Source organism: Thunnus maccoyii, chromosome 9 (assembly GCF_910596095.1).
Source record: "Thunnus maccoyii chromosome 9, fThuMac1.1, whole genome shotgun sequence".
NCBI classification, from domain to species: Eukaryota; Metazoa; Chordata; class Actinopteri; order Scombriformes; family Scombridae; genus Thunnus; species Thunnus maccoyii.
Window position 1 is genome coordinate 9,029,209 of NC_056541.1, and position 13,938 is coordinate 9,043,146.

Genomic DNA, 13,938 nt, shown 5'->3' on the forward strand with positions numbered 1-13,938 from the left:
TAAGAAATAACAAAAAACTGATTGAGGGGGAGTTATAATTCATAGAAAGATTGAAAAAAACAACAAAAAAAACGGATTCATAGTTTTTACACTTTGGTTTAGAGGTAAACGAATTGAATCAGTGTTGTAGTCGTAGTAGTAAAACACGTCATCACTAGTGGACGAAACGTCACACTGGCTGTTGCAAGTTCATACCAAACTACATGCAACAACTACATACATAAATGGCCTCAGAGGACGCATTTAAAGTAAGTTTATTGTTTTTGTATATGGTTTATCAGTCGAGTCAGTATGTATTTTCATAACAGCTTTCATACCGAGCGTGACCTTTATTATAGTTCAATCATTTATTCGTATTAAGGTTGTGTGTGCACACCTGCATTGACGTGTTTAATGTGCATTTATAGGTGTCTTCCCTGAAAGGGAAAGTGACCCTGATAACAGGGGCCAGCTCGGGTATCGGAGCAGGTTGTGCCGTCCTGTTCGCCAAACTCGGAGCCCTGCTCGCCCTGAACGGCCGAGACGTGGAGAACCTGAACAAAATAGCCAAAGAGTGCACCGACCTCGGGGCCGCAGAGGTAACTCACACAGTACTGAGGTTTCAGCTACTAATGTTAGAATAATGTTGAATATGAAGAGGACGTTGTTAATCTGCACTTTTAAAACAGATTATTTTGAATGGAGTTATGATTGTGATAAAAAAAACCCTCCACATAAAAAAACTGCAGGCTAGATAGATATAATAGTTATTAGCGGTGGTGGAGGTATTCAGATCCTTTATTTAAGTAAAAATACCAATACAGCAATGTAAAAATACTCTATTACAAGTACAAGTTCTGCATGAAAAATGAAAAATCCTACTTCAGTAAAAGTACACAAGTATTTACAGCAAAACGTTCATATACATTATTATATAAGACATCATTATATTATTAATGCTGAAGCATCAGTGTTAGAGCAGCATGTTACTGTTGTAGCTGCTGGAGGTGGAGATAGTTTCAACTACTTTATATACAGTTCGATAGTTTAGTCCAGTGGTTCCCAACCTAGGGGTCGTTCTCCTCCAAAGGGTCATCAGATAAACCTGAGGGGATGTGAGATGATTAATGGGAGAGGAAAGAAGAAGAAACAAAGCTCTGATAAACAAACCTGTTTTTAGTTTTTGGACTTTTTCTCTAATCTTTGATCTTTGGTGAAATATTGGATCATTTGAACATTTATTGAAATGAAAGCATGTGAGAAGTTTAGAGGGAAAAATCACTATTTGGTGGAGCTGTTAACAACTCATAGACATCTGAAATGTGATCCCGACTACACACTGCTTTTTGTAAGACTTCAAAAGCCAAAAAGGTTGGAAACCACTGGTTTCATCTTTAACAATGTGTTGTATTTTAAAAGCTTGTAATATTATCCATTGTGTCAAATCATCATCTGAAAAGTAATAAAAGCTGTCAAATAAATGTAGTGGAGTAGAAAGTAAATATTTCCCTCTGGAATGTAGTAGAGGGGAAGTATAAAGTAGCATAAAATTAGAAGAGGGGGGGGGGGGGTTAAAAAGAAAGTATAGTACAACTACCTCAAAATTGTACTTAATTATAGTACTTGAGTAAATCTACTTAGTTACTTTCCACCACTGGGTATTGGCCTAATCCTCAGAGCCTGTGACATTTCAGGTTAATAAATATGAGATATAAGTATTCCCAAATGTAATGAGCTAATCCTGTATTAATGTAATAAGCTCTACTGTATGGTGGGATGAGCCTAAAGCTTATTTTTAAACCTGTTTTTTGAGAAGCATTAAGACCTACCTTGGGATAAAATTCTCTTTAAAGGCCCATACAAATGTACACTGGACGTAAGATATACAGTTGTCCCTTTTGACACAGAATATGTCAACACATCATAAAATGTATAATAAATTAAGAACTTGCTGCTTAAAATGAAAACATTGCTGCCTTTTATAAAGCGATTATTGATTTTTCTCTGTTGGTATGACTTTAAATCTCTGTGTATTGTATATTTGTACTGTATACATAGATGATAGATAGATGCTTCATTGTCATTGCATGTTAACACACCAGAACTCGACTTAGCAGCGATCCACTAAGCAGCATATATAAATATATACAAATATATACAATAATACAATAACAGTCACAATCATATATAGGCACAGATTTAAGACAGTACACAAATTTGTAAAAAAAAAAAATAAGGAGAGCGCCAACATATTGTTCATTATAATAGTATCATTTTACATGTTATATTTTGTATGGCCTCTCATGCGGAGAGTTGTGTTTTACAAGTTTCAAATGTTAAAAGCACAATGGAAAAAAAATAAATAAATAAAAGTCAGGCCTTTAAGAAACACTACATGTGCTTTACCGTGCAGCCCTTGCTTGTACCCGGAGACCTGACTGATGAGGAGACGGTGAAGAAGACGGTAGAGCAGACTATCGCTCGCTTCGGTCGGCTGGATGTCCTGGTCAACAGCGCTGGTATCCTGGCAATGGGCAGCATCGAGACAACAGACTTGGCTCAGTATGACAGGGTCATGAACATCAATGTCAGGTAGGTGTCATAACATCCTAGAGACACGCTGGTGCCGAGCGTTCGTTTGACGAGAAGAGTCAGATGACACGGCTCTGGAATGTAGCGTTAAGTCTGGAGGGGAGGTAATTGGCTAAAGTATGTGACACGTTTTAAGAGTTGATTTGTGGCAGTGTTGTCATGAGTAAGACTAAAGTTGATATTCATACGCTAAAAGGAAAAAGTCCTCAAAGTAAAAAGCTGTAGAAATATGAGGAAAACCAAACTTGCACAGTTTTTGTGAGATTATGGTATTTTAAGGTATTATTTTCAATGTATGAGTTTCTGTATCTGAACGAAACTGAAAATTATGTGAAATTATTTAAATGTTATTTGAATCATAGTGAAAACAAAATGTTTCAGCAGCAAGATGTAATTTGAGTTGGTTGTTTGGGAAAAGAAGAGTATTTTGTAAAAAAAAAAAAGATGAAATGATGTTTGTATGAATCTAACTATATGTAGATTCAAACAGTATGAGTATACATGCTTGACTAAACCTAGATTTTACTATTTTTTGCCGTATGGATACACTATACATTTACTGTGTGCATGAATGTGCAGGGTCATGGCTGCAAGTTACCCCCTAATACATATAGACTGGATTTCAAGTACAAGGTGTCTTTGTCAGGTGGAATTGGTAGTTTTGTAGTTCACATCATCTCATATAGGACCTGCACCTGCATTTACCACTGCATAAGATTGGATTTGTTACCTTCATTTGCACCACAAACACAGGTAGATATCCTCACAGAATACTGATTCAGATGTGAAAAGAATAATTTTGTAACCCCCTCAGATATCTGTTCTGAGGACATCAGGTGCACACTGTTATAAATCTGCAGGAACATCAGATTGGCAGCTTTATTCACCAGCCACCCAATTTAAATGTAACAGGATGAATGTGTTGGTGTAGGTGCAGTACTGGAGTTATCTGGAGAATCCAGTTACAGATGTTAAGACGTAATTGTCTTTTTCAGCCTTGAGTAGGCAAAAGACTGATGATCCCTTACTTGATATTTAATGTTTTAGTTAGTAGATCTTCTCCTTTTTTTCCTTTATTATAGATCAGTATACCACCTGACTCAACTTTGTGTGCCTCACCTCATCAAGACTAAAGGCTCTATCGTCAACGTATCCAGTGTCAACGGACAGAGATCGGTGGGTATCATGCAGCCGGCCAACCCTCCATATAAAATATCTAATAATATTTGTTACGAAGCATATTTGGGAACTGTGACAGACTTCTTTTTTTTTTCTTTCTAGTTCCCTGGTGTCCTGGCCTATTGTATGTCTAAGTCAGCGATTGACCAGTTCACACGTTGTATAGCACTTGGTGAGTTAGCAAGAGTCTCCATGTATGCTCGACATTTAAAACGTTCATAAAGATGCATCAGAGCACAAGAAATCACATAACTGCTCTTTATTTCAGAACTGGCATCAAAGCAAGTCAGAGTAAACTCTGTTTGGTATGTATAATTATTACTTTGTGTGTGTGTGTGTGTGTGTGTGTGCTCAGTAATTGACCTCATTAGCATTTTCTTGACCACCATTAACATTTTGGGATACATACAATTCAATTACACAGATCCTCTGAATTTGTGATTTAAAAAACAATCTAATCACCTTTTCCTAGAAAAGGACTGTTTCTAATGCACTTTATTCTACATTCCTACTCTCTCTCTCTCTTCAGCCCTGGTGTGATCATCACAGATGTCCACAAGAGAGCAGGACTGGATGAGGAGCAATATGCTCAGGTAACACAACATGTCACTACTTTATGTTGCCATTGAGATGGATTAAATCCATTTGCGGTTCTTTACTCAAGTGTTCCATGTTTTTCATGTCCTGGGATCTGATAGCGCAGAAGAAATAAGTGTAAATGCCAACAGGCAATATATGAAACTAACACTGTGGAACATGTATTCCATTATGTGCAGTGTATATGACATGAAACTGATCCTCTGGGTTCAGTTGTGGTCTGGCATGCATTGTTGGAAGGCGTTCCAAACCTCCCCCTAATCTGCGTGCTATAAAGTTAATTTAAGCATACCCAAACTTAAGTCCCCCTTCACTCAAAAATGTGTTTTTTTTATGGTTACTCCACTTGTATATTTGAGCACTGTGCAGAATTATTTATGTGGAGTATGACACTAGAAGGCTGTTTTCAGATTCATCTGCCAAAGTGGGAAAGTGTCTCTGTACTCACCTTAAATCTTAGTTTAAGGCGTGTGCCTACAAGCCTGATTTGTGACCTCACAACAAGTTTGGAGCTACTTGTGGTCCAGTAAGCAACAAACTTGAAGCCTCCAGTGCATATATACCGATAATGGACTTCTCAGTAAAGTAGGACTCATCTTGTGTATATAGTTAAAATCTTGAAATTAACAACACCTGCATATTCATAGATTCTGGATTTTTCAATGGGGGAGAATATGTATTTTTAATATTAATATGTATCCCACATTCTCATCCTGTTGATCTTTTTCTCCACCAGTTTCTTGCAAAGTGCAAGCACACCCACGCCCTCGGTCGACCAGGTGAGGTGGAGGAGGTGGCCCACAGCATCGCCTTCTTGGCGTCAGATGCCGCCAGTTTCATTACTGGAGTCAACCTACCCATTGACGGAGGCCGCCATGCCATGTGCCCACGATAAGACCATGTACGCACACATACAGCAGTCTGCTAATATAGTGCTTCCAACCTCCAAGTCTGCTTGTGTTTTTGTATCAAATGAGGCTGCAGTTGAAAGAATCCCCCCCCATTGCTACTAAAACTGAACTGAAAGAGAGACGTTTGGGGAAAAAAAAACAAGGCATTACTTCAAGTAGACAATTTTTCTCAGTGTTCACAATGGTGGTAGCTGTCAAGATTTGATAGTTTCAGGTGTGAAATGAATCGAAGCGAAGCTAGAACACACTGCCACAAGTAGGCAGTTTAAATGCATTTTATTCTCTCACCTTGCTAAGAAGTTTTCGTTGAAGAAAAATTGAAAGCTGCTTATCAACAAAGGTTTCAGACATTTATTGAATAACCTGTTGAGTCATTAGACTTCATTCACTCAGCATAAAATGTCTTTACAGACCAAACACTAAACACATGTACCGTAGTTTAATGTGTATTGTAAGAAATCCTCTGAGTTTATAGATTGGTGGGACTAACCATCATTGCTGCATATTTTAGTGACAAATGCATCAACAGTAAGTAATAAAAGATGTCCTAAAATACAGCTGATTGTTGAGAACAGTTTAAGTATAAAAACACATACAGACCGTAGAATTTTTAAACCTCCATATGACCAAAAGTGTGCTGAAAACATGAACTTGATGGTTTTGAACCGGAAAAATTAATCAGAATTTAAATAAAATTTAAATAGAATCCATTGTAGATAATAAAGGTTGCATAATTATATACATTTACATTTTGACAAATAAAAAAGAACTTAACTTATAGTGTCAGACTCATACAAAGAATATTGAAAATGTTAACATATGCTACCTTGAAAATATAATTTAGGAGTTTGGCCTGTGTGTATATTATACAATCTTCCCTTTTAAGTAAAGCACAGACATAGCTTTGCTGAGAGCTGACAAGAATTTATCATACGAGTGTCAACTGTTGCAGCACCAGGTGTCACCTCATTGTCATCCCAGATTATATCAGGTAACGTCTTGTTTGCTGTGAGATGAGAGGTGCAGTACGAGGTAGCATCTTGACACACTTTTCTCTGTTCACACTGTGGAAAACCTTGGATCCACTTTTAACATGGAAAGTACCACACAGCAGTTGTTTGTGTGAAGGTATCTGTATAAACGTGGGGTCTCAGCACTGGACAGTTATTAGAGGCTCAAAAAGACTTACCTGGAGGCAGTACGCCTGTGTGTCTGAGGCACACTATATACCTGAATGAGTGATATGATGTTTATACTGTAAAGGCTGTGGAACAATAACTATTGCACTTTATATTACAATATACAGTACATATACATGTATAAATAATACTTAAAACATGAAAGCTGGACTTATTGCAATTGCAGATGTAACTGTTCCATATTTCTGTACACATCACTTCTGTAAAATGTTCTAGGATTTTGCAAAAATCAGGTCAGACCGTGAAGGGAATATGATACAACATGGTCCGAGAGATGACAGAAATGAGACGTTCATATTACTTCCTTCGATTCAGGGCATCCAGATCTTGTATCAAACAAACAAGTCTCTGAAAAAGAAGCTTATTATTATTTTTTTTTCCATAGGCTGATTAGTGCCAGAAGTCTTATCTCTGCATTTCCAATGGGCCTTCCCTCTCCAGCGCCCCCTCCTGTTTCTGCAGTCCAAGCATATTTTGTGGAGAGAAAAATGGGGGTCTGCTGTTCTGGAAACCACCAAAGCACCAGTCTCCCCTGTCTGCCATCCTCCATGCAGTCACTCCTTTGAGGAGTATTCAAAGCCCCCGCCACACACATACATACACGCACATACACACACACATACACACACACACACATGTACACATACACATAGGGGCCCTATAAGAAGCACACCGGTCCAACCTCAAGGTGATAACGTGAACCAGGTTCTGTGGTCGGTAGGTTGTACACATCCACTATGGGGAGTAAGTTTGGATCCTGGGTCTGAAAGATGAAGTGGGTCTGATGCCAGCGGCCATCTTTGATCTGAAAGTCAAGGTTGCAACATGTCACATATTGAGATGATGTGCAAAAATATATATATATATATACCAATGGGTCTGTTTTCTAACTTACTTCTAGTGGTATCTAGTCATGCCTATAGTTTTGGGAGGTACGTCTCTGAGATTTCACTGATTTCACTGTTTTCGACCAAAAAACATTGACAGTGTGGTCTAGATTATCCAAAATTAACAGGGAGACTGTTTCTGGTAAGAGGGCAAATACTATTGAATTTGCTGTTGCTGTGTGCACCTCAAACACAATTAAACTCACCTCCACTGTATCGAGGTTGAAGCAAACATCTTAAATATGGATGTCTCAAAACTTGGACAACTAAAACAAAACCTTCCTGTAGGGCTAAATACCACAAGAGGAATGTGAGAAAATAGGTTTTGTTGTGGGCTTAGTTCAGTATTGACCTACTTCAATGAGGCAATTAGTTTAGCTTAGCATAATGACTGGAAGCACAGAAAACAGCTAGCCTGGTTTTACTTCAAAGTTTAGAAATTCACCTTAATGCTCACAAATGAACGTGTTTCTTTTGTTTTATCAGGACACAAACAGAAATTTAAAAACATTTAATTGTGTTTTTTTAGTGTGTTACGTGCCCCGCACGTATCTCACCCCGCCAAGAAAAAGTTACAGCAAACAACTCCCTGTGAAACCAGAACTTCTTGTTTTTATATTTGTCTCAAATGTATTTTGTTTGTATAGAAGATAGATTGTGTTAATTAGTGAAGCAAGGTGTTTCCCCTTACTTCCTGTCTTTGTACTTGACAGATTAAACTGATAATGATCTTCTGATTTAACTCTCTGCATTAAGTGTATTTCATAAAATGTTGAACTACTGCTTTAAAGGATGTTAACATTTGGAACATTTGGAGTATTGCATAGACTTTTACATAGAACAAATTTTGATTTGAACCCATGCTGTAAGGATAACGGTGCGTACCCAGCATTCATCCTTGGGTATGAGTGGCTCCAAGAGGTCTCCGGCCTGAATCTTCTCCCCGGTCCAGGCCTTGAAGCTCACAGCCTGGGTAGAGGGCGTTAAGGAGGGTCCTGCTGCCCACACAGGTGTGTTGAGGCAGTGAATGGTGATGTGCTGCACGGCCTCAGTGCTCAAAAGGTGGATGAAGTTCATCTGGATACGACCCACTCCGATCTCCAACTACAAAGTAAGTGGATTTTTGTCAAGTTACTTTAATTTACTATAATTTTTACATGTTTGTAGCATGATTGTGAGGTTTATAATATAAGGTCAACATCTGGAAGATGTGTGTCTTAATGGCTGTGGCTCAGGAGATAGAACAGGTTTAATCCCCAGCTCCTCATGTTGAAGTGTCCTTGAGCAAGACACTGAACCCCAAGTTACTCTTGGCAGTTAGGCCTTACATAATGGCTCACTGGAACCAGTGTGAGTGTGTGCGTGTGTGTGTGAATGAGAGGCAAGTTGTAAATCTCTTTAAAAGGGCTATATAAATGTTTACCACGTAGCATTGACCGTGCAGAATTGCATGAATTCCTATGTAATTTAGAATTCAGTCTGCATGGTTACCATTTCACTGATTAGTCAGAACAACAACTTTAAAAGTCACATATTGAGGTTGATTATGCTTCATCCACATTTTGATCTGAGGTTACCTCTTTAGGTCCAATATGTAATTTTTGGACCTTTACATTTGATGTATATCCTCTGATATAATAAAAATGAGTAGATTGAGAAAGTTGTGTTAAGAATCGTAATCTAAAAAAGACAGGCCCATTTTACTGATACAGTATAGTCACAAACATTCCCGATGTAAACAGCATCAGACAACATTAAGACCTGGACTTGGCTGTTGGACAGATGTTACTCTCTGAAGTAGAACTTGAGCACAATAAGTTTGGGAGTTGATAACGGGTTCCAATTCTGCTATAAATTGTAATTAATTGGATCACAGATTGAGCTTTTAAGTATCACTTTGTATCCCTATGATTTCATTTACATTTCATATAGGCTGTCTATATTTGTGTTCTTGTGTGCTCCATTGTGTTTTCTTGCTGTATGATATGGCTGAAATATCACTCCAACAATAAGAGAGTGAAAGGATAAAGGACAGTTTAAGATTCTGGAGGTTTACTTGCCAACTGCGCGTGCCTTTGATGGTGACTTGGCCAGCAAGACAAAATGTGAAGCTTTAAGATTCATTGCGAGAATGATCCATCCAAAAAGAGCTACAGTTTTATAGTATAGAGCCAGAAAATGAACAGCTGTGCTCCTTAATTTATCACATGAATGACCTTATGCACACACACACACACACACACAGCCCATCTTAAACTCTAAGCTTCTCTCTAAACTTCTCAACTTCTTGAAAAATTCTTTCGAAGACATCACAAGACATGAGCAATCATGGATTTGATATTCATCCACTGTCTTCATAACATGCTCCTTAAGTGATCTTGTCTGCATCCAACTGATATGTGGGTGTTTTGTCTAGCTGAGGCAAATATCTAAATATAGAGGTGAACCTAACCTTGGAAACTGTGACAGGTTTCAGGCAAGTCTGTCCTCCGCCAGTGAAGTTGCATGTCACCTCAATAGTGTCAGCAGCACAGCCGAGATTTGGGTCAATCCAATAAGTGCCTGTCAGAGTGGCAACAGAGAAGGAAACGGCTCGTTACTAACAGGAACACAATGAATGTGTTTGCAAAAATTATGGAGCAGTTTAAATGTCTGTCTTGACATTGTCTCCTCACCATCGTACATCCTCTGTTCACAGTTGTAGAGGTCTCGGCAGATTCGAGCAGGATTGTCGCGGGTTCCCAACGGGTTCTTTAGACTCTGGATGAGAGTGCTGAGATGCTGCAAGGTCTTGAAGATTTCTGTGCTTTGGTCTAACATGGGCAGGTCCATGCTCTGATAATTCTGCTTTAAATACAAATATTGGCGTGATTTTTTAAATTTTACTTGTTAGTAAATTTATGAATTGAATCACTACCTTGTTCAAGTAAATACAGAGTCATTCACATTAATAATAACCATTAAAGAACCAACAACCAACAGTGATTACATTGAACCAGCATAGTACCCCTAAAAACTGACCTCTGGCCTCAATGCAGCATGGGAATCGATGATGACTTGAAAGGCAGCACCAAAAGCCTCATTTTTCTACCAAAGAATGCAGGAAGGTAATAAGATAACCTCAGCCACGGTCATTTCTATTTTACAGTTTGTACTTTAATATGCTATCATTCCCAAAACCCCAAATTGACAATAAAAAGAAATATACTTACAAGTGAAAGGGCAGAACTGGGAAAACCCTAGAAACCAAAGGGAGAAATCCACATTATAGGCAACGTGTGTCCTGACATGATTTTTTCTTGGTAGCATTTCTGTAAATCCTAATCTACACTTTTGCTGGTGGGCTCTGGTATTTTCACCCAATATACAGATATGCACAGAAACACAAATGTACATGAAATGAAGCATGAAAACACAGGCAATAAAGCATGTCAAATGCAGAAAAGAGGAGCCGTTGGCTAAATGCTATTCCAAACAGATCACTGTGATTGTGAATGTGCTCAGTTTAACCCGGAGTGTAGCTCAACAGATGAATTTGTCTCCTTCAAATGGTTTTCAAGCTGACTAGATTCTGCACCCACAGCTGAGTCTATGTGTTTCATTATAAATGGAACTGTTGGATCTCGGTTATGAAAACGCATGATGTGACCACATGTGACATCAGATTAATCAAAACTGACAAGACCCTCACTTGTGTTCAATGCAGATGGATTGTTCAAAGTGGTTTTTCTTTGAAACAAGTTTCTTGATCAACTGACAATATCTTGATACCAGTGGAGTGATCTGACTTACATATGTCTAAACAATGTAACTTGTTTCATTAAACTTGAAACATAAGGATCTCCATTGGAAACAAGAAAAAGTCTTCAGAGGGAAAGACTGGTGCATACTGCTGGATTTGCAGTCTTTAATAATGCAAATAGACAAACATTTAAACACTATTTTGTAAGTCCAGCGCACATTAGGAATGACTAGGTTGTCTTAACCAGTTCAGTCGTACATATTACAAATTTGTTCTCTCACAGATTTAATCAAACAAATAAATTAAGACATGTGCTGAAAGTGTTTCTGTTTAAATTGTTCTGTTGTTTCAGCTTAGCACACAGGAAGATGGATTAGCTTATAGCTGTGCACTGGGCCATCATGTGTTGATTTGCATGAACTCTTTTGTAAGTATTATTTTTGGCATTTTTGACTCTGATGAAGAGTCGAAACGTTAATCTGTGTACTGCTCCAGTCTTTTCCCTCTTGAAATTAGCTCTCTTTGATCCGAGAAGCACCTACTTCAGCTGCAAATTGCTGGAAGATGCACTAAGAACCCCTTTTCAAGTTAAATTCTCATCTTAATTTTTTTCACTTGTATTAGTTAAAACACGCGAATCTAGACTGAATTCATGTGTAAAATATGCAAAATGACAAACTTACTGGTGGTCCTGGTGGTCCACGTGGACCAGGAGATCCCTGTAAAATTGCATCACCACATTAGACTTCAGATTATTTATAACTTGGCCTTTACAGAAGATGATTAAGTAGTTCATTCATTTCTTCTGGTACTGAGCGGACCACAGGCCCGAGCAGAGAACAATGATTAAGCTACAGAGGTGAATAATTACTCACCCTCGGTCCTTGCAACCCCTGTTGGGGATGAAAGAAAAAGAAATCAATATTCATAAGTGGACAATCCCACAATAATAGAATGACTCTGAAAGCAGACCAGATATTCTATCATGTACAGCATAATGCCATTTTTGTGCTACACTTTCAACCGACAATCTTTATCTACTGTATGCTGAATTGCTGTTGAATTGCGCTCTTGCTTCTTTGCAAGCCTGCTCTCAGAAATCTTATTTCCACACAGAAAATGCTATTTTCACACAGAGAACCCATACGTGAATGTTGGCGTTTTAGGAGTGAGCTTGTGAATTATGCCTGTGCATGAGCGCTCAACAAACCTCTTAAAAACCTTGAGATGAGCATGCAGCCAACATTTATCACCCTGACAGGAATTCCACAGCAGCTAAGTGTCACTGTGAGTGTAACAACAAACAGTGGAGCACAATAGGAAATGAAAAGTGCTGAGGGCAAAGGAGGCTGAGTGGTGTGCTGTCTCCATACTAAGTATCCTATTCTGTGCTCACAGTACAGACAGAAAAGGATTCATCAAAACAGCGCCACGCACCGTCTCTCCCCGACTTCCTTTGTCACCCTGGGGTCCCTGATGGAGAGAAAGGAGACAGAGGATCACTCCATCACTGCCAGAAAGCAGGGAGAAGTAACATAAAGCTTGGCAGATAGGATGAGATATGAAGTACATACAGGATGACCGCTGGGGCCAATGATGCCAACGGGGCCCAAAGCTCCCTCCATACCCTGGAAAGCAAAGGCATGTTAGTTACTGAGGACATATATATGATGGAGCATCTGAAGAAGCACTGCTTATTTTTCATGGGAAGTGTACAGTTTGTGAGAGTTCAGTGGACTGGCACTGGCTAAAACACTGCACTGAGTCACCGCTCTACGATTAATCTTCATCTTACCATCAAACCACGTGGTCCTCTTGGTCCCTGTATCCCTGCTGGGCCAATGTCTCCTGGAGGTCCCTAGAAAAGACACAAACATTTGTTTTTTATAATGTTGGATGAGGTATGGTAAGTTTAAAGGTTAAACCAGTATTAAGTAATCAATGACCGTTGTTGACCTCTATTGGCAAAACGTAGGATTTGTTCCAATTACAAAGTTCTCTGCTGTTAGCAAAGTGGCAACCACCATGATATAAATGATAACCAGTGCAGAAATGTCAGAAAACCTTGGAATACCACTGCATGATAAAATTCAAAAAGAATTAAAAACATTGTTCGTTTGACTTTATGAGCTATTTCTGTAGTTATTTTACCACCATTCACAATTTATTTTCATTGCAGATGTGAGTATGTCCTTCATTTCCTTTGTGAATGGCACTGCAGGACAATAATGTCCATCCAACAGCACACTCAAAAATTTAAATGGCTTTAGAAGGATTTATTATTTGTTATTTATTATTATTTGAGTGTATTAAATTATGTCACTTGACTAGTGTGAAAACACTTCATACACTGAACCTGCTCAAAATTAGTATGTAGTATGGAATAGCTTTAAAACTGTATGTAAAGTGTCTTAGCATCAAGGCTTCAGCTTTTCTCTTGAGACGACTAGATTTTTTTCCACAGGAGTAAGGTTGCAAAAAGCATCAGATAATCTATCTTTTTTTAAATGATTTTTTGGAAATTAAATTAATTAACTATCTAGTGTATGAAAGAAAATGAAAAATTCACACCACAGCTTCCCAGAGTTTTCTCTTCTCTCTAATTGTAAATGTAATACCTTTGGGTTGTAGCCAGAGGTATTACATTTACAATTAGAGAAAAGCAGAAAATCCTCACATATTAGAGGCTGTAACCAGTAAGTGTTTTTGCTTAATAAATTGCTAAAACATTGATTCTAAAAATAGTTTTAGACTCATTTCCTGTTGATTGGCTTCACTGACGAATCATTTCAGCACTATGAAAGACCTTAATAACTAATTTCACTTGGCTTAATGTTTGTCTTTGTGGCAAT

General features: G+C 38.3%; 2 protein-coding genes across 3 annotated transcripts in view; one reads left to right on the forward strand and one right to left on the reverse strand.

Annotated features, from left to right (window-relative positions):
• Positions 1-139: 139 nt before the first annotated feature.
• zgc:101858 (uncharacterized protein LOC449555 homolog) lies at positions 140-5,296 on the forward strand. Its single transcript, XM_042420683.1, has 8 exons — positions 140-248; positions 408-578; positions 2,393-2,571; positions 3,654-3,747; positions 3,853-3,922; positions 4,019-4,055; positions 4,280-4,343; positions 5,084-5,296. Exons 1-8 carry the CDS (start codon positions 225-227, stop codon positions 5,240-5,242), a joined length of 798 nt encoding a protein of 265 aa, XP_042276617.1. The 5' UTR covers positions 140-224; the 3' UTR covers positions 5,243-5,296.
• A 200-nt stretch (positions 5,297-5,496) lies between these two features.
• The window catches only part of col27a1b (collagen, type XXVII, alpha 1b), a 70,313-nt gene continuing 61,871 nt past the window's right edge, over positions 5,497-13,938 (reverse strand). Inside the window, exons 51-61 of one of the 2 annotated variants that reach the window (XM_042420681.1) lie at positions 12,882-12,944; positions 12,661-12,714; positions 12,524-12,559; positions 11,962-11,979; positions 11,770-11,805; positions 10,557-10,583; positions 10,366-10,431; positions 10,020-10,188; positions 9,797-9,906; positions 8,230-8,448; positions 5,497-7,262 (exon numbers count right to left, since the gene is read on the reverse strand). In XM_042420681.1, the coding sequence (XP_042276615.1) occupies positions 7,116-7,262; positions 8,230-8,448; positions 9,797-9,906; positions 10,020-10,188; positions 10,366-10,431; positions 10,557-10,583; positions 11,770-11,805; positions 11,962-11,979; positions 12,524-12,559; positions 12,661-12,714; positions 12,882-12,944 (945 nt within the window). In that variant the 3' untranslated portion in view covers positions 5,497-7,115. Of the gene's footprint in view, positions 7,263-8,229; positions 8,449-9,796; positions 9,907-10,019; positions 10,192-10,365; positions 10,432-10,556; positions 10,584-11,769; positions 11,806-11,961; positions 11,980-12,523; positions 12,560-12,660; positions 12,715-12,881; positions 12,945-13,938 lie in introns of both variants that reach the window. The other variant, XM_042420680.1, reaches the window with a different exon arrangement.